The following is a 26,016-nucleotide window of genomic DNA, read 5'->3' as shown; positions in this document are numbered from 1 at the left end:
AAAGGATCACTTGACATGGCATGGCATACAGATACTCATCCTCTAGTTGTCTACTGGCATGGAACCTGACAGTTGTTCTCCTATAAATAGAGGGTTGCTCCACTCCACCATACCGAATTCGGTTATACTCCAGGGACTCCCGCTCGGAACCAGACATGGACCTCTTCCTGCATGCTGGGAAAAGATGCCTGCTTGGGAAATGACAGCAGCAGGGCTGAATCATGCTTGCTGCCTTGAAAAGGTTACGCGGTGACAATGTACCTGGGAATGTAGGAAGATGGTTTCCCGCCCCCAGATCAAGTATGAAACTCAAAGACATTAGTTTGAGTTAGCTTCTGCTACGGCACCTTTAGATGGCCTTAAGATGGGGGCCGGATATAAGGTGCACTCCAGTGTTGGTGTAATCCTGTGTCAATTCTTCGGCCGAGTCGCCAGAATCAAGGTGAATGCATTGTTGTGCTGTTTCAGAGTAGGGTACCGCAGCTAACAATCCATGGTGCTGCTTATCATCTACTCGAGTATAACCGAAGCCTCCAACCGGAACGCTTGGTGTGACGCCAAGGGATTTCCCCACAAACACAACCAAACAGAAAGGCGTCATTTCTCTAGTCTCACCACACGGGCAATGTTCTTAAGTCTCCAAAACGACCAGCATAATCTGGCAGCACCCAATCAAGCCTCTTCTGTCTCAGACAGACAAAGTCATCACAGCATTGATCAACAACGTCTTTTCCGCCTGGTCTTCGAGAAAAAGACCAATGCTATTACATGGTATGCTTTCCTGGACATTGTTCGCTATGAGTTGTATGGGCTTCCTGTCGACGTTGCATGCTCCAAGCAATGCACTAATAATAACAATATAAGCTAACCAGACATAAGACTAAGATAAACCGCCCAGATAACACCAAACAGACTCCCAACAAGTAGTCGCCTATCAACTGGTACCACCGTGAAATTCAAGACTGACACAAAGGGCCAGAGTTTGAAACCTGCGACCAGGATAGGCCAGAAATCCTAGTCAGAGAGGGGTTAGCAAGCCCATCGCCCGTCGGAGGTTCATTTGCTGTTTTCAATGGGCCAGGGAAAAACCATACATTTTGAATCTGCAGCGTGATCGTCTCCCAGTCCTGACCACGCAGGAGCCCCATCGTGGTGATGAAGGCGACAGTGTTCCAGGCACCGCCCACTACCTGGTCGATGACGATCTTCAACACGGTGTTGGTCACATTCAGTTTGGTCTGCGCCCCTGCAGCACCCTCCGTTTTGGGCTTTGGTGCCTGAACCACCTTCTGGCCGGGGAACTTGGCCTCGAGACCTTCGAGCCAGAGGAAGGTTAGGGGCGAGAGAATGAATGCGGACGTTGTGAACTGGAGAAGTGCTTGACTGTCAAGCTCAAAGGGTCTCTGTAGGGTCGTGTTAGCTATGTTGCAGCTGCAGACTCGGAAAACCCAACTCCTCGCGCCGTAAACAGCTAAGCATTGCGACCGTACGTACTTCATCTTTGTAGGCGCCGATGGCCTGCGCTAAGACGTTGGAACCGGCATTGATCACTGCGGCTTGTAAGGTTGCCTTGGCTATTGGGGGAAGTGCCATGACGATATCGGAGGAAGGCTGAAATGACGTGTAGTTCTAGGCCACGTGGAGTCGCTCAAGCTGGGCCTCTTTTGCGCTTGAACCGATTGGGATAGCTGAAGCTTGGTTTCAGGAGTGCGTATCCACGAGCCACATATATGATCAAACTTCAAGGGATCAAGAGATGCTTTGGTAGGAAGTAGAGACGTGACAATGAAATAAAGAATCAAATGGACAAGGGGTGGGGTTTTAGTAGTGGGTTAGCGATGACGAGCAGGTTTGGGGATGGCGCTGTGGGGGTGGGAGAAAAAGGAAGGTTTACACGCCGCCGGCGCCAGCGGATCCTTGACCGACTGACTGGCTTTGTTTTCTTGTTGGTGGTTTCGATTCGGGCCCACCACAGCTTACCGTAAACCACTAGAGTCAGGGTCTGCTCAGAAGTACTAGTAAGTTACTCTTAGCGAAACATGGAGGACGTCTTGGCGCCATTGATACCACCATTCGCACCACATTTCATGGTGCTGCTATACCTTTGATCATCATGAGACTTAAGGTACTAACGACAATGAATCTCTCCAATACAAAATCACCAGGACATATCCGGGCCTCGATCTACACAATCCAGCTCCTTGCAAACTTTGACTGTGTCAGCAATTATCTGCTCAAGCAAGGGCTATGAGCACTTTGGCTTACGTTGTTCCGCCTGCTCAAACCTTGCATTCTCCCTGGGCTTCCTCATGGCGGGGAATAACTCGGCTCCTTGTTGCCTTTCCAACTTCAAATGGGCCCTCAGTGCATCAAGGACAGCTTGTTGCATGCCTATCAGAATGTCGTCAGATATGATTATCGCACATCCTGTCTCAACTAGCTTATCGGTCGACTTACCTGCATCCTTTGCAGCTGATTGAGGAGTCACGCATGCAGAGCTAATGGGGACCGAAGTGTCAACTTTTACCGTGATAGGAGTAGTCGAGTTATACCTAGTATCCTCGAGATACGAGCGATATGCTGTTTCCAGCTCAGCGATCATTTTCCGCAGCCGATTAGTCGTCTCTTGCGCTATAGTCTCAGCTTCAGAGATTCTCGTGCTGCTGCTGCTATACAAATCAAGTCGGAAAGAGGTCTTTTGCGCAGACACCGGGATGCAGGTTAGCGTGTACCAATACCCCGTTCTCTCAATTGTCTTGACTGCCGTGATCGGGAAGACGTTCGAGCTTGCGGAGCCCTCTTGTGAAACCCCAAGCCTGTTCAACAACCAAGAACCAAACCTTCGCTGGGATCCCGCGCTCCTTATACCCTCGTTGACGATCAAAGACTTGGAAATCCTCACTAAACAGCACTCTCAGCAAGACAAATGCAACCCTCCAAGAAGATATAACCTACCACTCAACTTCCAATTGACCTGTCCCTCAACCGTCTGCCCACCCTCCCACCTCGACCGCAGCGCAATCTCACGAGACCCCACAAAAGCATCAAGCAACTCTACCTCCGGCAGCGGAACCGTCAGGCTGGCATCCAAGTTTATAAACACGAATCCCGCCCGGCATGTAAAAGTATGCACAGCGAACAGGGCATTCTGTGCGCGATCGAACCCCGCCACCCCGTCAAAGTGCGGCGCCTTGATAAGCTGCCCGAGACTGTTGTAGCTCCAGCCGTGATACCGACAGCCGAGAACGGTGGACGAGCCACGGTCCTTCCGGGTGACTGGGTATGCGCGATGGCGGCACACGTTGTGGAAGGCCCGGAGCGCGCCGTCCTTGCCTAGAATCAGGAAGATGGGGTATCCGGCGACAGTGAAGGTGTGGTAGTCGCCTGGTTTGGAGAATTGGCTGCGGTGCGAGAGGCAGAGCCAGTGCTGAGTTTGAGGTGTTAAGTATCTGGAAAAAGCTTGAAGGTTATGAGGGAGGGGGGATTTACTTTACTGAAAATTGCGCGACGTTCGAGCTCATATGTGCTAGATCCTGTCCACCAATCGGCAGGGTAATCGGGTTCTTTGCTAACTGCAATGGCTTCTTCGTGCTCTAGAGATGGCTCGGGTGAAGGGAGCTTGGTTAACCTAGGAGGATATTTGAAGTATGTTTGGAGAAAGGAACGAGTCCAGGTCTGATATAGCAAGGCTAATCCGACTAGCAGTCCAACTACTAGCGGTACTGTTGAAGCTGGTGGAGCTACTGAGTACAATGCTTCCATTTTAACAGACAAATATAGTTGAAAAGAAGTCCTAGAGAGATGTCACTCCCAGCCTGGGTGCGAAAGAGTGTTTATATAGATGCTCGATTGTCACCGAGGTCAGAGCGCTGGAATACGTCTCCACCGGCCTGCATGAACCACAAGAGTCGGCCAGTAGGAGACTGTCATGCTGTGATACGATTAGACTTCTTCTTGAATCATACCCCTCTTTGACCTGCCGGATTTGGTGAGACTATCCAGGGTCCACGGTGCCAAATGGTCACCCGATATTGACGGTCAAGATTGAGCTGCATTCGATCATTAGACTTGAGATTAACAAGTTCTTATCTTGCTTACAAGCAGCATGGACAATTATGGGACGATCCTTCTTGCTTCTGGCCTCGAACGTTGATGGCAAACCACCCATTTAGCTATCACGGATGTCCGCACCGTTCCATCCCGGTATCATGCAACAACAGCCATAGTCATCTCAGCTCCTTCCTTATATGCCATTGCCTTCTTACTCCCTACTTGTTCCGCTTGATCAACAGCATACTGCTCGCACACAAGCTCAAACACACGACCCTGATAGACTGGGAAAGATGAGCATCTCAACAATTCACAGACCTAAGGAAGCATACTCACACGATACCCCATTCTCCTTCTCCGGGTTCAAGATCCCTTCGCTATAAATGCCCCTGACAAGGTTATCCTGGGCCTTCTCACACAGCTCGTAATCCTCCATAGCCACCTGCCGAACAAACTTGTAGTACTGCTCGAACTTCTCGCCCGATTCCATGTGGTAGTAGTCGAATTCCATCCTCGTTACATTAGGATCCTCCGTCGGACAGACGCGGAACGACGACATGCCCCCGCCGTACACATTCAAGGTGCAGTTCGGGAAAAAGTAGAGAAACAGACCATCATCCGGCTTGTCGGGGTCGGCGATGTGCTGTGAGAAGTTCCGATGGTTGTGCACCGCGTACGAGGTCGGGGGGTAGTAGACGGAAAAGGACGGGTGCGTGTACTGGCAATGCAGGCACTCTTGGTAGCCATCCACCCTGGTTTGACATCAATCAGCCTAGCTTTGTGACGCCATCTGGTGGTCTTGGACCACTTCATACATAGTCTTCCAGTTGAATCGACCTTCATACTTGATGCTGTGGCGGTACGGAAGCTTGGTGAAGTTCACTTTCTGGAGCAACGGTTCCAGTTCGGGGAAATACTCGTGGAAATCCGGGGCCTCGTCCCCCAGGGCTGCGAAGACCAGACCTGTGGGAGTAACATGATGTCTTAATGGTCGCTCCTGTAGCCTTCTCAGCGCTATGTCTTTCGATCACTGTGCGGTCTCCAAGCCTACCGTCTTCAAGCATCGCACCTGGATCTCCTCTGCACCAGGATAAGGGCCATCTCCGGAGCATCGAAAAGCAACCAGTGGGCGCTGAGCGATCTCATATGCGACTTGTGCGCCCACCTCACGGAATCGAGTGACGGGACCTAAAAGATACCATGACTAGAGGCGTGATTCGGTTAGGGGGGTGTGAACACACTGAAGCGGGAGGCCTCTTGCCTTCAGAAAAACGGCTCTCCGTTCAAGTTGATAGAGCCCTTGACTACGATACCAGGATGCAGGCAAAGTACGATGAAGTTCGGGCATTTTCGAGATGATTTTGAGGTCAGTATCAGAATTGGCGCCAGCTATCTATCCAAGCTTCCGCTGGTCGGTCTGCTTTCCTTTCTTATAGATACGGATGCAATGCGCCTTGAAGTGGTGACCTGCAGCCACAGAAGTTTCCATTGGACAGGCGTATCGTTTCCTGAAGAGGTTATGAGATCCCGTGTTGGCGGTTCTCTACATGTACTGACTGTACTTTTGCACTGCAGCGTTCCATGGAGGCTCGAGTATTACTGGACGTATGACCGATAGATTGGCCATTCACAGATTGCTGATGCCCTCCGTGCAATCCAAGCTCGATCGGTGCTGCAAGACCAAGGTAGTGAGTAATTCAGAGTATGTGTCGAGATGCTTCGGGCGTTCTGTGAACGCGGGGCAAGTAGTAAATATAGGACTCGCAATTCTGGTTCTTGGCAGAAGACTTCAATGATGGATGGGCACTCCGTATACCTAGACTTTAGATTCTCTCTGGTAAATGACTGATGCCTTGGATGAGCGCAATGTCGATGGGTTTAGTTGCTGCCTGGCTGCGGACCATCATTCCTGCCGGTGGCGATGAAATTTGTCAGAAGGTAAGATAAGTTACGTCCTCTGCTATGTCTGTCTGATTTCAAGCATCGAACACTCTGTGGCAAACACCTCTTGCGCAGTCTGAATTGCATTCAAGTTGTATCTTATAGATCTCTATAGATATTCAAGAAGGCCGGTAAGGAACGGCTGCGAATCACATGGGAAATTCGTGGTGGGTCGTCCGATGATTACGTCGTGACCTTCCGCCGTGACTCTCCCTCCCTCCCTCGCTCTCTCTCTCTTTCACCACATTCATCCACTCGTCTTTTCTCCGCAATCCTCCTCGGACCGTCCGCTGACTTGTGCCATCCTACTTAGTTTGTCTCCTTTTTGTCAACATTCTTACCATAGCATACTTCGAAACTCTCGCTAGCACATTGCAACTGTCAACTCAAATCCGATGAGATAGCCGTGTGCGACCGAGCTATCACTATGGCAGGCAACCGAGTCAAATACACGCCCCCGCCTTCGCCGCCTTCGCCCACGGCTTCCTACTACGATGTCAGCGATGACGAAGAGGACGACTATAACACGATCTCTCACTCGACCTCCCGCCGAGGAGTCAAGCTTCTATTCTCCAAGAGCAAAGTCCGTCCTCCCAAGCTTGAGTGTCGCTGTCAATATAGCTAACCCCGCCTTTCTCCGCGCATCATAGGTCTATGTCCACCCCACTCCCTCCTCTAAAGACAATATCCCTGGGTTTATTGCCCTGATCCAACAAAAGCCCCTGCCGTATGCCTCCGGAACCTCTACCGCTACCAACCACACCAAAGACATCTCATCTTACCTCCTCGCCTGGGTACCGGAATCCTCCCTTGGTGACGCCTACAGCACCTACGTCAAAGTTGACTTATCGGACGACGCCTCCCCTCCGCGACAGAAATACCTTGTGCCCGCTCTCCCCACCACGACCACCTACAAAGACCCTATAGGCCTCTACGCCTTCGCCGTGCCCCTGTCAGAGATCTATTCACTCCTTGTGCGACCGCCAAGTCTGGGATGGTGGTTTGGCAGTCTCGTGATCAACACCCGCGCCGGGGACAGCTTCCCCGCACTATTCTTCCACGACAGCGAGTGCGAGTCGACGATACTGCAGAAGAAGAAGAGAACTCGGGAGAGCTTCGATCCCTTTGGAGAGGATGGGAGTGTGTTCTGGGGCGGGGACGAGGTGCTGCGATGGCTCCGCAGATACGTCGAGGTGCAACGGTCCGCTCTGGACAGCAGCGTCTATCTCATAAACCCGTCCGAGGAGGATAGGATCTCCTTCGGACAACAACCAACTTCGGACGCCGCGAGGAACTCACAGGACCAGACTGTTGCTCCAGCGCAACCTGGGGGGAGCAGACAACCAGATGCTGGCATGGACCCGTTTGTCAAGACGCTTAAGGAAGCACGGTGGAAAGTTCTTGAATCGCTCAGCAAGATTACGACCTTCACCAGGCGAACCGCGAATGAATTGGCGGACAACCCCAGGATACCTCCCCAGGTTCGTCGCTTGATGAGGACGCCTGAGATCCAGACTCTGCAGGATGAATTCGACAGCGCTAGGCTCTATCTTGCTCGTTGGGCCATGAGCATCTCGGAACAGAGTGAGCGCGAAAGGAACCAGCGCATCTGGACTGCGCGGGATGTGCTTGGCATGGAGAATAGCTCGGTGGGCGACTTTGAGATCCTAGAACTGGAGACGGGAACCTTGTCCATCCAAGAGCGCCGGAAAACAGTGACTCTGAAAGAGTGGGAGGGTTTCTTCGACCCGCATACGGGCCGGTTGCAAGTGACTGTTGAAGAAGTGAAGGAGCGAATATTCCACGGTGGTCTGGACCCCAACGACGGCGTCCGGAAAGAGGCATGGCTTTTCCTTCTCGGCGTGTATCCGTGGGATAGTTGTCGCGACGAGCGCCAGGCTCTGATCAGTTCGAAGAGAGACGAGTACATTCGTTTGAAAGGTGCTTGGTGGGAAAAGATGATCGAAGGCGGTTCCACGGCAGAAGAGTATGACTGGTGGAAAGAGCAGAGGAACAGAATAGGTAGGTACTTTGAGGACTGCATGACTGTTCAGAACTGACGCACCCGCAGAGAAAGATGTCCATCGCACAGATCGCACGATACCCCTATTTGCTGGCGAAGACATCCCCCATCCAGATCCTGACTCGCCTTTTGCCGAGACCGGAACGAACGTGCATCTAGAACAAATGAAAGACATGCTTCTGACATATAACGAATACAACCCTGATCTTGGATATGTCCAAGGCATGAGCGATCTTTTAGCGCCAATATATGCGGTCATGCAGGATGATGCCGTTGCATTTTGGGCCTTTGTCGGGTTCATGGACAGGATGGTAAAGATTTCTTCTCCGCACACAAAAGCTGTTCATGCTATGCTAACATGGTGAACCAGGAACAAAACTTCCTCCGGGATCAATCCGGCATGCGCGCACAGCTGACTACATTGGACCACCTCGTTCAGCTCATGGATCCGCAGCTCTACCTCCACCTCCAATCTGCTGATAGTACCAACTTCTTCTTCTTTTTTCGCATGCTCCTGGTCTGGTACAAGCGTGAATTCGAATGGGTGGACGTCTTGCGTCTGTGGGAGACATTATGGACGGATTACCTGTCGAGCAGCTTCCACCTTTTCATTGCCCTGGCAATCCTCGAGAAGCACAGGGATGTGATCATGGACCATCTGAAGCAGTTCGATGAAGTCCTGAAGTACAGTACGTCATCCTCTTCTCGCACGTCTCCCAACCCTCATGCTAATGTATTGTCTAGTCAACGAACTATCCAACACCATGGAACTCGTCCCAATCCTGACTCGCGCCGAATCTCTCTTCCACCGCTTCGAACGAGCCGTCCAAGCCATCGACAAGAAAAACAACTTCCCCTCTCCATCTCCAGCAGCCTACCAACGCAAACCCACTACGGACTCCCCTGCTGCCGGTGACAATACCAACGACAACAACAACAAGGGCAAATCCCCCGAACGCCCTCCGCAATCCACCGGCTTCGCCACCGGCAGCAGCACCGCCGCCGGACCCAGCAACCGACCAGGCGACAAGGACGCAAAGGTCATCTCCCCGGAACTAAGACAACTTTTCGCCAAGGACATCCCATGGGCTCGCAAGGCCCGACAAGGGTCGAAACCTGGACCACAACAACAACAACAACAACAACAACAACAACAGGAGACAGCGGGGACATCCGAGCGACGTTCGTAGAACATCCTCCAAGAGTCTAACCAGTAGCTAGTTCTCTCCTTGTTTTCTTGATATGATTATTTATGATGTGAAATGATACCTGTGACTGGTTTGGGTTTGCCTTTTTCAAATACTATATCCTCCCTCTCTCGCTACTTAGTTTCAGTCCTGTACGACTTTTGTGACTTGATCATCACGTTTCTCTCTCCAGTCGTGTTCTAGTTAGGTACCTGGAACGAATCTTGACGTAGCCTTTCAATTCGTGGTTATGACTAGGTATCTCCCCGATGGAAGCAGAGCGACGGATGACGGTATAGTGTTTTTCACTAGTCTCTCTCTCCTTCTCACTCTCTAACTCTCTCTCTATCTCCGTCTGTATGTGTAGTCTCGTGGATGATCCTCTATCTTCGCGATTGCATAACATCCCCACTACCCAGATCGAAGTAACGGAAGCGCCGAAGGCATAGTTAGTACGGAGTACGGAGTACAGTACTCAATCCTAGCAAAAGAATAGCACATCGATCGACCTCAAGCTAGAACCCAACCTACCCATTCACCACCCAATACCAAAAGTCCCCATACAGGAAAAGCAAGCAAAGCAGAAATGCATACACTCGAGGATAAACAAAAAACAATAAACAATAACCTAAGTATTTACACACGTACATCCCTGCCCCGTCACGTCCCCTGTCCCCTCTAAAACAGGCTAAGAAGATTAACAAAAAAAAAAAAAAAAAAAAAAAAAAAACCAACTCCAGCTATGCACAAAAGCCCACACACAGGAACAACCGCTCTTTTGGGAAACCTAAACAAAACACGCAGAATAGCAGAATAATCAGCGGCTTTGGATTTGGTGCAGGCGCTGGCTTTGCCTCTATCGGATCAATAGCAACAAAATCAATAAATCAAAAAGCCGAACGGTACAAGATCAAGTAAACCAGAAGAATGAAAGAGAATGTCGTCGTGTCTCGGTCGTTAATCCCGCTTGGAGGAATATGTATGTAGATGTTCTTGTTCTTCTTTTCTTTTGGCTGTCTGTTGTCTTTCTGCTTTCTTGTTCCATGCAAGGGATGAGAGGTTTTCCCATCTTGCGGTTTACATACGATAGTCAAAACAATGAATAAAGGGAATCTATCTCGATATCTTCGACAACTCTAACGAGCTGGACGGGCTTCTTCGTCTTCGTTGCCGGGTTTGTAGGATCTTCGTTCGTGGTTGGTGGTGTTGGTGTTGTTGGTGTTGGTGTTGTTGGTGTTGTCGTCGCCGGCGTCGTCTTCATCCTCATCGTCGTCGTCATCGTCGTCGTCGCTTTCCCAGTCTTCCGCTTCGAGGGAACGAGCGCGGATACCGAAGCTAAGGATGAATCCGACAAAAGAGACGGCGGAGAAAACACCAAAGGGCATGGCTTCGCCTTTGGTAGGAAGACGGGAGGCCAGACTGAACAGACTGCCGGAGATGAGGGGTCCGACGGCGCGGCCGGCGGCGGAGAGAGTTTGCGCGAGGCCATTCAGAGAGCCGAGGACCGTGTGGTCCGGGGCGGAGTTTGTGATCTATTTGGTTTTGCAATTCGTTAGAAATGTTTTCAAAGTGTTGAGCTCGGGAAGAGGTGCATACCAGTAAGAGTGCACTGGTCAACCCGCCTACCGAGGCGACAGTCTTGATCAGCAAGACAAAACATAGTTCAATGGCCATCAGAGCGGTCTTGCCGGTGACACCGCTTCTATCCGTGTCGTTGCCCTTGTACCCGATGAAGGGCATAAGGAGGAATGACACCACGAATCCCAGCAGTCCGGCACGGTAAGACCATCGGTTGCCCATCTTGTCGCGCAACTTTCCAAAGATGCAGATCTGGAAGATGATGGTAACGAGCCCCGTGAAGCCCTGGGCAAGACCGATCTCTGAGGGGGTGAGAGCTCGGCCCAATGGGGGCCTGGCTTGCGAAAAGATGGGGAAGAGCGAGTTAAAGGAGACGTTGCACAGGGCAAATACAAGGTACGTCAAAAGGAGCAAGATCGTGTCCCGATTCCAGATTTGACTTTGCATCAACGATTCCGGGTGCGGGCGGGGAGATTCGGAGACCTCCGAGGCCGAGTCCAATTCGCTGTCGTGATCCTGGCTGTCGGCGGACTGTGTTCGGAGGTGGCGGTATGAAGCATGATGCGGTGGTTTCATCCATCCCGCGCGTTTGGCGGAGCTGGTCCATTGCCAGAGCCAGGCAAACAGGGCCCGAACGCGCCGGCCAAAATGGGGCAGGGCATCCGCATCGTCAAGACTCTCGTCGAGGAGGAAAATCGAAGCGACAAAGTCGACAATGAGGATTGCCGCCGCAATGAGGTTTGGGGCGGCGTATGGGTATGGGTTGGGCTGACTCTTGTCGAATGGGTTCTTGGGGAAAATCAGCAACCCGCCAAGGATGGGGCCGGTGACGCCTCCGATGCCATACAAGACGGGGAGATAGGCGAACGCTTTGGATTGGTTGCTGCGGTCGGTGATCTCACCGAGACAGGTCGATACGAGACCCTGATTGCCATTGACCGCACCCATTAACGCCTGTACCGCAATAGCCTGATATAGTGTCTTGCAGAATCCAAACGCACAGAAGCATAGTGCCGTAAGAATGGTGCCCAGGAGGATGATCGGTTTCCGGCCCACACGATCCGACAACCAGCCCCAAAAATAGTTGGTCACAAGCTGCGCGATTGCAAAGGCCGTAGCCAGCGCTCCAACATACATGCCCACGGTATTCGGTCGAGCTTCAGCTTCAGGAAATGACGACACCATCTCGGGTAGGTAGGGACTAATCGAGTTGAAGGCCGTTTGTTCGCACAGGGAGATGAAGGCTAGGATGGCCATCTGCCGCTTCGGGAGTGGTGACCCAGACCCGCGCTCGGAGCCATTGTCATTCTGCTGATGATGCGAGTCTCCGCCAGACGATCCAGACTGTCCAGAATTCGGTCTTCCGCGAGACTTTGGCGGTGGGGTGTCGAAGGTTTGGTAGTGGAGGGTGGAAGAGTGTCGCCGGTTGAACGGACCCTGCTCGTCTGTCCTCATTTTCACGAAGAATGGTCCTAAGATGATCTGAATGATAGTGGAATGAACGAAGGTCGTGTCTCCAGCCTCGGTGAGCCGCCCTTGCGTTTTCAGCAGAGATGATGGAGCTCAAGGGTCACACGTCGTTCGCAGTGCGGGGGGCGTAGGAGCCCCCAGGATATGACGACTGAAAGCGATTGAAGGGGTGAAACGCAAATAAAAAGTGATCTTTCAACCGCGTAAGATCCGTGTCCCAAAGCTGAAGGCGAGCAGGGAAGAAAGAAAGGGAGTAATGATGATAAGCGCAGTCAGCAGCAAGACTGGATCTCGAAGATGTTGCGCGCGGAGTAACTCCACTCCACACAAGATCATCGGCGAGGCCCTGCAGATGATGTAAGCCCCTCTGCAGGCTTGCAGCTGACTCATCCGCTCCAGCTTGTGGTCACGCTCACCACCACGTGCTTAATAGGCCAACAACAACAACAACATCATCTGTAGACGCTGGTATTAAGTTATGGCTTGTTCGATTCTTTGGTGGCACAAATGACCAGCGCGATGGGATTCTGCATCGGAAGTCAAGCCTATTGGTCCGTTTCGCCTCAGATCCGATAAAGTGCAGTAGGACCAGCAGAAATGGCGGCTATATCGGCCACTACTTATATATATGCCGATAATCGCACGCACCTTTTGATCCTTCATACTCTGTGGATTTGTTTCTCATCTCTTGAGAGAGTTCCATCTCTAGTATACTCCTGCTGCCACCAAGATATATTTGAACATTTGTACGGAGTTTTGTATTTGTTGTGGTGGAGTTGGATGGACTGAAGACTACTCCCATAGAAAAATCCTTGCCAGATCATGTGTGCATTTTCAACTGGCATTTTGTCCCATAAATAATTCTAGAGTCGTTTAAAAAAGACTAGCTATAGCATCATCATTCTAGCGTTAGAATCTTAAATCGCACAAGACTACTCACTTCATCAACAAGTTGACAGCCCAAGGGACACTCAGCCCTCTTAAGTCACCATAGTGTTGACCAACACCCAAAAACACAATTGGGATACCCGTCGCATGAACCATGCTAACCAGAGTGCCTACCATATCACCCACAGTGTCACATTTACTAATAATGAAGCCGTCAAGGTTTCGTCCCGTACCAAAGGCCTGGTTGAAGTTACGGGCCTGCATCACACTGTCCGTACCAACGAGCGCTTCGCCGACCATGAAGATCTTATCGGGCTTAGCGAATTTGGCAAACTTCTCCAAAGACGACATGAGACGCTGGTCGTTGTGGCGGCGGCCTGCGGTATCGATCAAGACAACATCGAACTTGTTGGCTGCGCCGTATTCCACAGCGTCCTTGGCGACGTTCGCTGCGTCCTTGCCGTAACCCTTTTCGTATAGTTCCACTTCACCAGCAGTCTCACGCTGGCTAAGTTCCTTGAGGTTGCGGGCATGAACACGGAGCTGCTCCACTGCACCGGACCGGAAAGTGTCACAGGCCGCAATCAAAACACGGTAGTTGTTCTGCAACAAGAAATAGCAAATCTTTCCAAGATTAGTTGATTTTCCGACACCGTTCACCCCAACAATCGAAATGACGTAGGGACGGGGATTCGCCTCCTTGGTCGTGGGAGATCTGACAGCATCAATCTCACGAAGGAGATCGAGAGAAGAAGTTGGTGTCAGGATCTTGCGTAAGGAGGATTCCATGGCCAAACGCAGGGCTGCATCCACACTTTGGAAGTTAGCCGTCTTCTTCCCGACAAGCTCCCGCTGGACACCGTCGCAAAGTCGGACCGCCGCTTCCCGCGCAACGTTCTTCTTCAGGAGATGATCTTCCATCGTTTTCAAGGGTTTTTCTAGATCAGCTTCCGTCAAAACCTTACCGCCGACAATGTTCCGCAGGAGACCACCGATGGCGTTGAACCCCGAGCCAACGATACCGGAAGAAGCAGCACCCTTCAATTTCTCGCTCTCTGCATTCTCAAGGATTGAGTGAATCTCATCTCCGAGATCCTTGAGCACGAACTGGCCTTTACCAGTTCTCCGACCCCATGAATCTTCGGAGACAGCCTCGACCGCTGGCACTTGTGCTCCCTCAGCATCAGCCGGAGCCGAGTAGTCCAGAACCTGGCCATCGTCCTCATCAGCGAAGCCGTCTGCATCCCACCGACGCATTTTCTTTCCACTCTTTGGAGTCTTATCCTTTCGCCCTTTCTCGTCACCGGATGAAGCATTGGCGCTGGAGTTGGCGGCTTTGCGTCCACGGCGCGACATACGACCTCCGGGGCCTAGCTTGGCGGTAAGGATATGACCGGCAACGGGAGTTGTCGATCTCGAAATGTCTGGAGTTTGGGGTGGCGTACCCTCATCTGAGGTGACCACGCCGCCGAGCGCAGCTTGTTGCTGCGCTTTGCGACCGTCAGTAAGGCCCTGAAATCGGGGGCACGCAGTAAAACATACCTTTGATGAGGCCAGAGACCGATGGCGGTGGTGGGCCCCCATTGTCAGACGAGACAAGCGGATCCTTCTTATCAACTGCATTCGCCACAGAACTTTCCGATGCGACAAATCCGGAGCTGCCCTCGAGCTCGCGCACTTGCTGGTCAAAGTATTTGTCGAACGGGTATTGCACTATCCTTGCGCGAGTGCTTCTCAGTTGATCTTTGTAAAGGTCGATATACAGGGTAGCGATATTATCGAGGAGTTTGTCGATCCAGCCCAGCTGTAGAATAGACTGGTAGACGGCCTGACTCACAGCATTGTTAGAAGCCACGAAGCGCAAGTTGCATTGGAGAAGGCACATACCACAAAAATGAGATTGAATTCCTTGACTCTCTTCCACTTCAAGGTATACTTCTCCTTTCTGAAAGTTGGCGAGGTACTATTTGGGCCTTGAATCTGGGTCTTTTCTTCGATGAAAACATCACTGATAAGACTGTTGACCACGTGGGCACCCACAGGGGCGTAGGACTTTGACCAGAGAACTACACCCGAGGTGTCGAGGATTTCGAAGGATTCCAACATGTTTGCGGAGGGTGATTCGAGATATTTGCTGGGTGATGTAATAATCGAGTGGAAGGTTGATGATGAGGTCCGCGCGGGTGGGGAATGTGTGGGCGTGGGCGGCAAGCTGAGCTGGGGAGCGGAAGGAGCGGCGGACTTCAGCCACGTATAAACACCTTCATCTCTCCAACTTTGTGCAAATCTCACTAAGTAGCTCTCTGCCGCTTCGGCGCCCCACGAACTCCCCCAATATCATCCCATCGACTCCAACCTCAACCTGTCTTAAATCTTCGACTTCGACACTCCTCTCAGAAAACATGTATCGCCAATCATTTGCTCCACCTCCGGCGCAGTCGCCTCCGCTTCACCACCCAGTGCCTCAGCATGTCTCTACAGTTCCAATGATGCGCTCGCCGCCGCCTCCGACGTCTCAGCAGTCTCAATCCGCGGGCTATGGCAACCCATACCAACCCGCACCTGCGCAAGGTGGCAGTGGGACCTACGGCCCGGGGTTCGGCCAGTTCATCAATGATCCAACGGCGCAGATGAGTTTTCAGGTCGGGAAGACGGCGATGATGGCTGGCCAGGAGTATATGGAGCAGAACGTAAGCAGCGCCGATATGGCATTCTGACAATGTTCATTGCTAACCTCCACCCCCCCAGTTAAACCGATATGTGTCCATTCCGGCCCTCAAGCATTACTTCAACGTTTCGAACTCCTACGTCCTGAACAAGCTTTCCCTCGTTCTCTTCCCATGGCGACACAAGCCCTGGTCCCGTCAACAAGCACGCCTGACAACGGCTGCAGCTGGCCCCAACGGCCAAATCTCACAGCAGCAGTACTCCTCCATGTTCCTTCCGCCGCGTGATGATCTGAACTCGCCTGACATGTATATCCCTGTGATGGCACTGGTCACCTACATTCTGCTCTCGGCCATGTTGGCAGGGTTCCGCGGAAACTTCCACCCGGAGCTCCTAGGGTCGATTACCACGACAGCTATCGCGGTCATACTGTTCGAGATCATGTGCCTGAAGCTGGCAATGTACATCCTCAGCATCAACAACGAGTCTCAGCTCCTCGATCTCGTTGCCTACTCCGGGTATAAGTTCGTCGGAATCATCCTCACGCTCTTGGCGTCTGAAATCCTGACGCCTGGCCGAGGCACCGGTGGTTGGGTTGGTTGGGTTGTCTTTATCTACACGTTCCTGGCTAACGCCTTCTTCCTGGTACGTACCCCGTGGTGATACCGTAGTTGCCGGGTCGCTAGCTAACTCTTGCTGTCCAACCTAGCTCCGCTCCCTCAAATACGTTCTGCTTCCGGATTCCACTAGTGACGCCTCCATGCGTTCAGGATCTATGCACACTGTTGCCCGCTCGCAGCGCAACCGCCGTACCCAGTTCCTGTTCGTTTATGCGTACATCATCCAGTTCATCTTCATGTGGGTGCTGAGTCGCGAGGGCCCAATTGCTAGTGTCGCGGGGATGGGTGCGGGTTCATCGTAATAGCCTCGTCTCCGTAATCGGTCGATTACAGTTAATGATATAGATGGACTTCACGAAAGGGAAACAGGGGGTTGATGTAGGCCCCTCATCATCTTTCCACGTAAAGCTTTACCATGTGTCACTTTCGCATATATTTAGATCTTTAATAGCGCTGAAACTTTTTCTCTGAACTACGCAGGCCATCAATTCTGTTAACATGTAACCAAGCTCGATATAACAATGTTACAACATCCAGCCAGACGGAGGATACTAGTCTACGCGGAACCGATTCTACAATGTGAAGAATTTTGGGAAATGTAAGAGATAAGCATTGAGTCAAGAGAGCTATAATAGACTTGAGACGGGACCTGGATTTGCACAAGGTTAGAAACCAGTCAAAGCAAAGATGAGTGATGATCCAAAGTCTGGATTTAAGGATGTTCCTCAGAGATCTTGGTGATGAGGGAAATATCATTGCCAGAAGGCATCAACTACTATCTAGGCGTGATATCATGTTTTTAATCACCGGAACTGGGGAGGGCAGATGAAAGCAAAAGTGGTATGCATACCAATATCTCGAAGTGGACAATCGTGTTAAAAAGGCGAAAGAATCGAGTCTGCTGCTAAGATCTTCGCAATGTCAGCATGAATAACACATGGAAATGTGAGAAGCAACAGAAGACGAAGTGTTGAGGATATCAGAATATGTAAGAATTAAATATCATGCGGCAGCGCTGTATAGAAAACCCCGGCGAGGGCATCACAGACGCTGCGTCAATCGCAAATTACCGCATCATGTAAGGATTGAGCGAGGTAGGAAGTGCAAAAGAAATAGATGTATGCATACCAGTACAACACACGATGCACGTACACTGTCGAAGTTAGTGTAGCTTATGAGCAATTGAAGCTTCAAAGCCTCAAGGCGATTGATTGATCGTCACGATCAGAACCACATTTGTCCTGAAGTTCCAAATCCCAAAAGTCTGGAACGTTGCAGAGAGAACTGCACACACACACGGAGAGAACAGAAACACCAGCAAACAGTTGCTGCTGAATCAGAAGCTTAAAAGGCGCGGTGCTCGGAGCGGAAAATATCCGGTGGCCGATGGAGGGCGCTAAGGAGCGGAAGCAGCCCTAGGCCGCACGCAAACACCCGGCGGCGGGCTGCTACTGGCTGCTAAGCGAGACTCTTGTGGGCGAAGGGCCGCAACCACCGAAATTCGCTATCCAGTCAGCCCCCGTTGAGTGCGACGAGACTTGTGCGTTTAGGACGACCTTCGACAACCCCGACATTTCGACAACAAATCACCACCACCGTCCCACCCGGAGTCTGTCGACCGTGAGTTCTTGTCGCCCTTCCCCAAATTCTACGACCACCCTGTCACACACACACACGCACGCAACATCCAAACTAAAGTCGTTCTTTGTTCTGCAAAAAAATAGGAAGCCTTCGCCATGGCCGATATCGATGTCAAGATTGCTCAATGGAAGCTGGTTGAGGTTGGCCGCGTTGTGCTGATCCGCAGCGGTCCCTACACCGGCAAGCTCGCCGCCATTGTCGAGATTGTCGACCACAGACGTGTACGTTCTATGAAATTCGCGCGGAATTTGTGGTTGGAGGAACCCCGGAGATCTCGGTCGGGAAAACACAAGAGACGGAATATGGGATTCTACTGCGGGAAGGGAAACATGAACATGAATGTGAAAATTGACACGAGTTGCACCCGATTAGGTTCTGGTTGATGGTCCCTCCACCGAGGAGAAGAAGATCGTCCCCCGCCACGTCCTCCCCCTCTCCCACGCCACCCTCACCCACTTCGTTATTCCCCAGCTCCCCCGTGCTGCCGGTACTGGCCCCGTCAAGAAGCTTTGGGAGAAGAACGAGATCGATGGCAAGTGGGCTCAGAGCGGTTTCGCTAAGAAGACCGACCGCATCGAGCGCCGGAAGAACCTGACCGACTTCGAGCGCTTCAAGGTTCTCAGACTCCGCAAGCAGGTACGTGCGACAGGGATGGATTTTGTGATATGCGCGCGCCATGTGAGAGCCATTTGAGAAGGGACAACGGGGCTATATTGGGGCTTATTTTGGGCTCGGCGGTGGAATGGGATGGCTCTCTGGACGCGCGCAGGGACAATGGACGAAGGCTGACATGTTCCAACTCTACAGGCTCGTTACGAGGTCCAGAAGGCTCACGCCAAGCTCAGAGCTGCCGCTCCCAAGGCATAGATGGTTATTGGGGCTCGGTGCAAAGTGTGACAGGGTGCCTTAGGACGGGGTTTATTTGCTGATGGGTTAATTTTATGTTCAGCAAAAAATTACGCTGTATGCATTATTTGACAGCATAAAAATGATTCAAGAACCTTTGATATCCTGACATGGCTTGTTCTCGTACGTCATGGAAAGCTGAAACCCGCTCGCCGCCTGAAACGAGCGCCTTTCAGCGAGTATATGACTTATGATACAACTGGGTCTTCGACTTGACATCAGCGGGTCAACTCCTGAGAAGGAAATGGGCAATGAACACGATTTAGACTTTCAAAGCAAAAAAAGACGAAAAAAAAGGGACTTTTATTGTAAATTTTATTAATTTCAAGATTAGGTCTAGATTGAGGCTTCGAAGATTAAAAACTATAAGATTGCCTATAACAGCGTAACTCAGTAGCTACTAGTTGGTTGTATGCAGACAAACTTGGTCTGTAGAGGAGCCGCTGCTTGTGTGTCCGGGGGGAGAGGGAGGGCCCCCCCAATAAGCTCGCTAACGATTTTCGGCAGGATGACATTCACACAGCTTCAAGTCTTCCCAACTCCAACCAAGGCAAAAAAAATCCCCTCCATCCACCACAGTCCCCTATTCTGTGTCCAGGTACGTTCAAATGGAATTTGTGACCGCTCAGATGCCGTTTCCGCTTGAATTTGGCGAATTCCTGCAGTTTTGTGGGAATTTCTGGGTCTCTTAGGCCCAATTCGAGCCTCGTCCCAAACCACCACCTGTGCGAGTCCCACTACCGTGCGAATTGCTGACCTTTCGAACCACCATCTCAGCCCACTTTAGGCTTTACTCAACTTACACACATACAAAATGGCCGATCCCCGTGTTGAAGAGCTTCCCGACGAGGAGGTCCCCAAGACCCAGGTTGAGGATGCCGGCAGCGACTCTGAGTCTGAGGCTGGCGATGAGCCCACCATCCCCGGTGGTGCCGCCGTCACCATCCACTCTCGCAACGAGAAGAAGGCTCGCAAGGCCATTGGCAAACTCGGCCTGAAGCACGTCCCTGGCATCACCCGTGTCACTCTCCGCCGCCCCAAGAACGTATGAGTTGCGACCGAATCCTTCTTACCCCGCTATCCGCGATCGCTCGGCAACCGTCCTACAGTGAAATTTTCGGAGGCGTGTCGGCGAGCGGACGAGGAATGTGGCAGCAGTATGGCTAATTCGAGCTCGACAACAGATCCTCTTCGTCATCAACCAGCCCGATGTCTACCGCTCCCCTACCAGCAACACCTGGATGTACGTGGTTTCTTTTGTGATGACCTCAGACTATCAATGGATGACCCCAAGCTTACACATTGTTCCTACAGCATCTTCGGTGAGGCCAAGATCGAGGACCTGAACTCCCAGGCCCAGGCCTCCGCTGCTCAGCAGCTCGCCGAGGCCGCTGCCAACGAGCACGCCGGTCACGACCACGAGCACGACCACGCTCAGGGCAAGGCCCCCGAGGCTGAGGCCAAGAAGGAGGAGGAGGAGGATGATGGCGAGGAGGTTGATGAGTCTGGCCTTGAGGCGAAGGACATCGAACTGGTTATGGCCCAGGCTAATGTGTCTCGCAAGAAGGCCGTGAAGGCTCTTCGGGAGAACGACAACGACATTGTCAACTCCATCATGGCTCTTAGCATATAAGCGTTGTCACCTTAACCGCACGCGCCAGTGGGTGAGCTGTATCGACCCTGCTGGCAGGCTGGATTGTGGGTCTGCAGCCAAAATGATGTCCTCTCGGGTGGATACGTTGGCAAGTCCCATTGTGTAAATCAATTGGCTCAAAAGCAGAATTGAATGATCCAGAAATATTCTTAAGCTCTCTATCTGTAATCTGTAGTGGGTGTGCATCTACAGTACTTTTAATATTCAGGCACTGTAGAGGTGGCACAGTGACAACAATCACTGCATACTTAAGTCCTTGGCCTTTCTGGCTGCGGGTGGTGCTGTGGCCGTTCGGAAGACGGGAAATGCGGGTCACGTGATACCATCCCCATTCCAAATCTTGCCGAGTCAACCCTCAACCTCCCGGATTCTCCAGCTTTGCACGTTGACCTCCCCTCTCCCTCCCACTCCCTCCCAGAACACAATTCAAAATGGCCGCCGTATGTCTCCACCGTCTCTGCAGATATTCTGACGCAGTCAGCCGGCGAGATTGCCCACTAACAGCCTGGATTACAGCGTAGCGCCGCTCTCAAGATCGACTGGACCAAGTTGACCAGCTCGCTCGGTCTCCGCGGTCAGACCGCTGCCTCCCTCCAGGCCTTCAAGAAGCGTAACGACGACGCGCGCCGCAAGGTCCAGGTCCTGTCCGAGCAGCCCCAGACCGTCGACTTCGCCCACTACCGCAAGGTGCTGAAGAACCAGGCCATCGTCGACCAGCTCGAGAGCCACTTCAAGAGCTTCAAGCCCGCCACCTACGATGTCAACCGCCAGCTGAAGGCCATCGACGCCTTCGAGGCCCAGGCTGTCCAGAGCGCCGAGGAGACCAAGGGCAAGGTCGAGGTTGAACTCCGCAACCTTCAGAAGACCCTCGAGAACATCGAGACCGCCCGTCCCTTCGAGGACCTCACCGTCGTACGTTGCGATCGTTCCGACCTTCCGCCTCGATTTTTGCTAATCAGACCATTCCACTCCAGGACGAGGTTGCTGCTGCCCAGCCCGAGATCGACGAGAAGACCTCCTCCCTTGTCCAGAAGGGTCGCTGGATGCCGGCCGGCTACAAGGTGAGATTTCCAACCATTGACTGTGCCAGTAATATAAAAGTCATGAGAAACAAATAGGCTAACCATGCTTTGCAACCTACAGGAGCGCTTCGGCGAGATGTCCGTTGTCTAAACTGGCTGAATCCCTTGTATGCCATTTCCGTCCACCTTTGTCCTGCAACCTCCAGATATAGCCACACAACACACAAAGCAAGACTTGTTCTCGTACTTATCTGTCAAGCATGTTGGCCAGCTAGGATACCCTTTTGTCTGTCTGGTCGTGTGATTGCTGGTTGTAGGACTATGTATAGAAAGATGTTCAATTTATCGTTTTCTCATCCTTATTTGGTTGTAGGCTGTAGGTTCGATGTGTCAATTATGGGTTGAATATGCATCGTCTGTTCTTTCGATGCTTGAATGGCTTGTCAAGGTCTTGGTGTGCGCTGAGTACAAAGGAGAGCATGTATCCCTGCGCGAATGTGATGCAGACACGAAGGCCGACATCTCATGGAAAGGGGTGTTGACGTATTGTCGTAAATACAGCACCCCGGCCAAGTATCAGTATCTTCAGAGTATCAAGCTATATTCCATCGTCAGATGAAGTAGGATTGCTATAGCACCATACGGATGTGTCAATCATCGATCTCAGGAGTTCCGGTATCAAGTAGACTGTGTTGATAGCTCTTCTTCCCATATACCACGATTATCCAAGATAACCTTGATATCTTGACACAGTAGAGATGTAGTGTCTCTTTCCAGGTAGACTGTGACTACTAGAGGTCACGCATAGATATCAAAGTTACTTCATGTACACAGAATCATCTACCACGTGCAAGTCCACCCGAGGATTCCCCGATCGGCCCAACCACGTTTCCTGTTAAACTTACCTACGTGGAATTGTTATCCTGAACTATATCCAAAGGGGTATGAGTAGTACAATCCCTTATACAGGATAATGTTCATTAGTCTTTGCATTGTCCCCTTATATGCAATGAGACATGTTGCCGCATGAAAGAGGCGAGCACTAGACCCACCTAGTGTTAGCAACGGCGCAGCTCTGACGCACAGCGATGCTCGATCTCCTCCAAGGACAGTACATCACATCTCAATTGATTCTTTGCTTCTCGAAGTACTCACAGTGATCAAAAGCAATGCGTGACTTGAGCATCCAATCTTCACAATCCACCCCAGCGCAGGGCCGATACTGAGAGGCGTCTCGCCATAGAACTTGTTGAAGTGCATACATACATCATACATCTACATCAGGAGTGTACAACACCAAATGCCTCCTCCTCCCAGCAATCCAGCCACGGCAGGCTCAAGACTCGAATCTCTCCCCGTCGAGATCATCCAGGAGATCTTCCTGCACAGTCTCGAGGTCAATCTTCCGCGCGCGTCTCGCCGGCTCGCGGAAGCCCTGTCCACGCCGGCGCTATACACCTGGCTCATCCGGCTCGCATTCAGCAGCACCAACGCCAGCGCCGCCACGCACTTCTTCACACGGGACTTCCTCCCCCGGCCCCTCGATTTCTTCGCACTATCCCCAGTGGAACGCAGAGACCTGCAGACCACCCTCCTGGCCTGCCGCTGGTGCACCCTGCCGCTCATCCGGCAGTGCCAACGCGACTACCTCCTGCACACGATCCACCAGAAATGCCAGCCGGGGAGGGACTTCCTCTTCTCGCAGCAGGACGAAGCCACCCTCCTCTCACTGGAGGAGCAGCTATCCAGCCTCATCCACCGTGCCGGCCAAACCATCACCAGCAGCAGCAGCAGCAACGGCCCCGGAAAAGGCGACCTAATCCTCCACGCCCACCCCTACCCCAACCCATCACCAACATCACCCACATCATCAACATCATCAACCACGACCACCAAACCCCACCGAAGGAACCCCCACAAAATAGCCCTCTACCTCCACCTCGGCGCCCTCCAAATCCGCAGCCCCAACGACATCTACTCCTCCACGCACCCTTTCACAGCAACCAGCACCACCAGCGCCACCACGGCCAACACCTACCGCCTCCCCGCCTGCACCATCCCCAGCCCCACGGGCACATTATCCTGCCGCATCCCCGACAAACTCCTGTCCCCGCCCTGGAGCCCCGCCAAGCTCGAGTTCCTGGCGCTGCTGGCGGCCGACGCGTCCCTCGACGACACGCCGGCGCACGACCGGTCCCGGCGCGTGCTGCGGCAGACGATCCGGGCGCGGGAGTTTGCGGTCTTCCGGACGCTCCTCCGGTTGAGGGTGCGGGTGCCCTGGTATGATTTCCCGGTGCCGTGGCCCGTCTCCGTGAACCATTTCTGCGCGGCGGTGAAGTATGCGGATGGGCCGGGGGATGGGTTTGTGAGGGTTCTGGTGGAGGAGAGGTTGGGGGATGGGGAAGGGGGGCTGACGAGTGAGGAGGGGGAGAGGGTGAGGGGGTTGTTGGTGCAGGCGGGCATGGGGGGCGTACTTGGGTTTCTTGCAGTAGATGTATATCGATGAGAAGGGGAGGAGGACTCTCTTACTATCATGTATAATGTGGGCGGAAGCGGTTGATACTCTAATCTCGGGACAGTGTTACATTATCATTATGCATATGCATAAACATATGGGATGTAGATATGGAAAGAATCATATTAATTCAAGGAAGAGAATCCATAAAAACTTCAGGATAGGATATCAAAATCATCATCACCAACAAGAGACAAGTAAACGATTTCGAAACGAAACGGAATGAAACACGCAAACGAAAACCACCAGCGCAGTCCATAAGTCGTAACCTCGTTAGAACGAAGATCAGATCAGATCAGGGTAGATCAAATCCGAGCCACGAATAAAAAGAAAGGGTATAGCGAACCCCCAACCCATCCCAGCAGGGTATCTTTCCCCCTCCTCTTCACATCTTCTTCAGGCAAGATCTAGACCCTCGACCTCCGGCCGTGCGTCCGCGTCCGCCGCCGGTTCCCGCAGTACCCGCAGGTGAGGCACGAGATGATCACGTCGAAGAGGGTGACGATGCCGTCGATGATGGCCTTGCAGACGGAGCCGATGGTGTTGACGATGCCCATGAGGCAGGCGCCGATGGCGTGGAAGACGCTTTGGATCTGTTGGTGGAGATTGTTAGCACATAGGTCGCTTAGCTTTCACCTTCGGGAAGAATGCCCAAGCCAGGGGACGTACACAGGAGACGACGGCGCCCATTTTGTTTTATGTTTTCTTGGGTTTGGTATCTGTGTGTGGAGTGGTGGTGTAGTTGTGGTAGTGTAGTGGTGGTGTAGTTGTAGGTATAGCTTTGCTTGTTGTCTTTAGGAATGGCAGTGGCAAGTAATCGGCACTTATTTCTCAGTCTTGGTTCCCTGGGACGAATAACTCGAAGAAGCAGTAGTGTGGACAGTGGTATCGGTGAAAGGACGCATTGTATGCTTTTGGATCTGGTTCCTGAGGAGGAGGGGAGTGAAGTATAAATATCCGAAGCAGGGAGGGCACAGCCAGACAGACTTAAGGGTTGGTTCTCGTAGTCTCTCGAATGATGTATGTGTGTGTGTGTAGTGAGGTTAGTGTAGTGTACATGCCACAACGAAAGAAAAAAGGAAAAAAGATCAGCACACTACGGAGTACCGAGTATCAAACACGGGACAGAAACTGCAAATTGCAAGCAAGCAATGATGCCGTCATAACGACATATGACATCGTTTTTTTTTTGTGACTGTGTGGTTCGCATCGGCGCCATGCCAGGCTTTGGTTGACCCTCCTAATGCGGAAATGGGAAAAACCCTTGCGGATCGTGACGAGCGTACTACTCCGGTACACTACCCTTACTATCACTAAACTGGACTATAGGATCATGTAGAGGCACTAAGTGAGGACAGGGTCTCGCCACCGATAAGGCTGGCAGGTTCGAGAACCACATCCTCCTTAGAACTGCACCTTTTGCGCACTCACATCTGGACAGCGGCTGAGGGTTACTTCACGGTGTGACGTCATACGTCAGTCCACCACAGGACGTACTCATACTGCCAAAGCACGGTTCGCATTCTAATTCTTGAAGAGGGTTTAAGGGGCACAGTCGCACGTGATCCTTAGCTTTTCTGATGGCAACAAGCCAATGACATATCTCGGTATGGAGCACAGCCAGTATAACATCATGGATACCTGACTTTCGGGCATGAAGGGGACACAAGTCCACAAGTCCACAAGTCTCCACTTGGTCTGGGGTAAAAAGTCTACGAAAGGTGGATGCAGTGCTTATGACATAGTACGACCCTAGTACAACCCTTGGTCTTAAGGTTGGGCTTGTCAGGGGTAAGCCTCGTCCGTTCGTTTGTGGAAAGTGTTGGCCGAGATGATGTTGTTGTGTTGCGCGTT

The 26,016-nt window shown here is 52.0% G+C and overlaps 12 protein-coding genes across 12 annotated transcripts; 5 read left to right on the top strand and 7 right to left on the bottom strand.

Annotated features, from left to right (window-relative positions):
* Positions 1-741: 741 nt before the first annotated feature.
* BO72DRAFT_474296 (Mpv17/PMP22 family protein) lies at positions 742-1,866 on the bottom strand. The gene is made up of 3 exons (XM_040947253.1): positions 1,495-1,866; positions 1,095-1,403; positions 742-1,014 (listed from the first exon to the last, which is right to left on the bottom strand). The coding sequence occupies exons 1-3, from the start codon at positions 1,591-1,593 to the stop codon at positions 865-867; spliced, it is 558 nt and encodes a 185-aa protein (XP_040806112.1). The 5' UTR covers positions 1,594-1,866; the 3' UTR covers positions 742-864.
* A 292-nt stretch (positions 1,867-2,158) lies between these two features.
* Positions 2,159-3,762, bottom strand: BO72DRAFT_367990 (putative iron-sulfur cluster-binding protein; the record flags this gene model as incomplete). Its single annotated transcript, XM_040940865.1, has 5 exons — positions 2,159-2,214; positions 2,266-2,431; positions 2,528-2,901; positions 2,956-3,427; positions 3,490-3,762. The coding sequence occupies 5 exons, from the start codon at positions 3,760-3,762 to the stop codon at positions 2,159-2,161; spliced, it is 1,341 nt and encodes a 446-aa protein (XP_040806111.1).
* A 195-nt stretch (positions 3,763-3,957) lies between these two features.
* Positions 3,958-5,398, bottom strand: BO72DRAFT_511615 (aromatic ring-hydroxylating oxygenase subunit alpha; the record flags this gene model as incomplete). Its single annotated transcript, XM_040949412.1, has 5 exons — positions 3,958-4,334; positions 4,387-4,802; positions 4,866-5,047; positions 5,102-5,254; positions 5,288-5,398. 5 exons carry the CDS (start codon positions 5,396-5,398, stop codon positions 4,207-4,209), a joined length of 990 nt encoding a protein of 329 aa, XP_040806110.1. The 3' UTR covers positions 3,958-4,206.
* Positions 5,399-6,024: 626 nt separating this feature from the next.
* BO72DRAFT_444066 (GTPase-activating protein GYP7) lies at positions 6,025-9,493 on the top strand. The gene is made up of 6 exons (XM_040943730.1): positions 6,025-6,122; positions 6,305-6,574; positions 6,642-8,013; positions 8,063-8,325; positions 8,385-8,703; positions 8,759-9,493. The coding sequence occupies exons 2-6, from the start codon at positions 6,419-6,421 to the stop codon at positions 9,202-9,204; spliced, it is 2,556 nt and encodes an 851-aa protein (XP_040806109.1). The 5' UTR covers positions 6,025-6,122; positions 6,305-6,418; the 3' UTR covers positions 9,205-9,493.
* Positions 9,494-9,903: 410 nt separating this feature from the next.
* On the bottom strand, positions 9,904-12,539 carry BO72DRAFT_420044 (MFS transporter). Its single transcript, XM_040942693.1, has 2 exons — positions 10,798-12,539; positions 9,904-10,733 (listed from the first exon to the last, which is right to left on the bottom strand). The coding sequence occupies exons 1-2, from the start codon at positions 12,232-12,234 to the stop codon at positions 10,338-10,340; spliced, it is 1,833 nt and encodes a 610-aa protein (XP_040806108.1). The 5' UTR covers positions 12,235-12,539; the 3' UTR covers positions 9,904-10,337.
* A 459-nt stretch (positions 12,540-12,998) lies between these two features.
* BO72DRAFT_474292 (signal recognition particle receptor subunit alpha) lies at positions 12,999-15,349 on the bottom strand. The gene is made up of 3 exons (XM_040947252.1): positions 15,025-15,349; positions 14,680-14,965; positions 12,999-14,627 (listed from the first exon to the last, which is right to left on the bottom strand). Exons 1-3 carry the CDS (start codon positions 15,241-15,243, stop codon positions 13,186-13,188), a joined length of 1,947 nt encoding a protein of 648 aa, XP_040806107.1. The 5' UTR covers positions 15,244-15,349; the 3' UTR covers positions 12,999-13,185.
* A 57-nt stretch (positions 15,350-15,406) lies between these two features.
* Positions 15,407-17,068, top strand: BO72DRAFT_395115 (protein transporter YIF1). The gene is made up of 3 exons (XM_040941987.1): positions 15,407-15,827; positions 15,886-16,449; positions 16,514-17,068. Exons 1-3 carry the CDS (start codon positions 15,540-15,542, stop codon positions 16,724-16,726), a joined length of 1,065 nt encoding a protein of 354 aa, XP_040806106.1. The 5' UTR covers positions 15,407-15,539; the 3' UTR covers positions 16,727-17,068.
* On the bottom strand, positions 16,668-17,288 carry BO72DRAFT_138874 (uncharacterized protein). Its single transcript, XM_040939161.1, has one exon. The coding sequence runs from the start codon at positions 17,178-17,180 to the stop codon at positions 16,869-16,871; it is 312 nt and encodes a 103-aa protein (XP_040806105.1). The 5' UTR covers positions 17,181-17,288; the 3' UTR covers positions 16,668-16,868.
* An 854-nt stretch (positions 17,289-18,142) lies between these two features.
* On the top strand, positions 18,143-19,318 carry BO72DRAFT_444060 (60S ribosomal protein eL14). Its single transcript, XM_040943729.1, has 3 exons — positions 18,143-18,286; positions 18,438-18,701; positions 18,873-19,318. The coding sequence occupies exons 1-3, from the start codon at positions 18,161-18,163 to the stop codon at positions 18,930-18,932; spliced, it is 450 nt and encodes a 149-aa protein (XP_040806104.1). The 5' UTR covers positions 18,143-18,160; the 3' UTR covers positions 18,933-19,318.
* Positions 19,319-19,785: 467 nt separating this feature from the next.
* On the top strand, positions 19,786-21,798 carry BO72DRAFT_464954 (ATP synthase D chain, mitochondrial; the record flags this gene model as incomplete). Its single annotated transcript, XM_040946667.1, has 6 exons — positions 19,786-20,016; positions 20,156-20,214; positions 20,286-20,574; positions 21,142-21,537; positions 21,600-21,686; positions 21,769-21,798. 6 exons carry the CDS (start codon positions 19,786-19,788, stop codon positions 21,796-21,798), a joined length of 1,092 nt encoding a protein of 363 aa, XP_040806103.1.
* Positions 21,799-22,570: 772 nt separating this feature from the next.
* On the top strand, positions 22,571-24,515 carry BO72DRAFT_511607 (uncharacterized protein). The gene has a single exon (XM_040949411.1). The coding sequence runs from the start codon at positions 22,948-22,950 to the stop codon at positions 24,151-24,153; it is 1,206 nt and encodes a 401-aa protein (XP_040806102.1). The 5' UTR covers positions 22,571-22,947; the 3' UTR covers positions 24,154-24,515.
* Positions 24,516-24,569: 54 nt separating this feature from the next.
* BO72DRAFT_491717 (uncharacterized protein) lies at positions 24,570-24,852 on the bottom strand (the record flags this gene model as incomplete). The annotated part of the gene is made up of 2 exons (XM_040948211.1): positions 24,570-24,755; positions 24,832-24,852. The coding sequence occupies 2 exons, from the start codon at positions 24,850-24,852 to the stop codon at positions 24,570-24,572; spliced, it is 207 nt and encodes a 68-aa protein (XP_040806101.1).
* Between the last annotated feature and the right edge of the window lie 1,164 nt (positions 24,853-26,016).

The sequence above is a fragment of the Aspergillus fijiensis genome (assembly GCF_003184825.1).
Source record: "Aspergillus fijiensis CBS 313.89 unplaced genomic scaffold BO72scaffold_3, whole genome shotgun sequence".
In the NCBI taxonomy this organism is placed as follows: domain Eukaryota; kingdom Fungi; phylum Ascomycota; class Eurotiomycetes; order Eurotiales; family Aspergillaceae; genus Aspergillus; species Aspergillus fijiensis.
The sequence above is the reverse complement of the archived record's forward strand: the minus strand, read 5'-3'. Positions and strand labels throughout refer to the sequence as shown.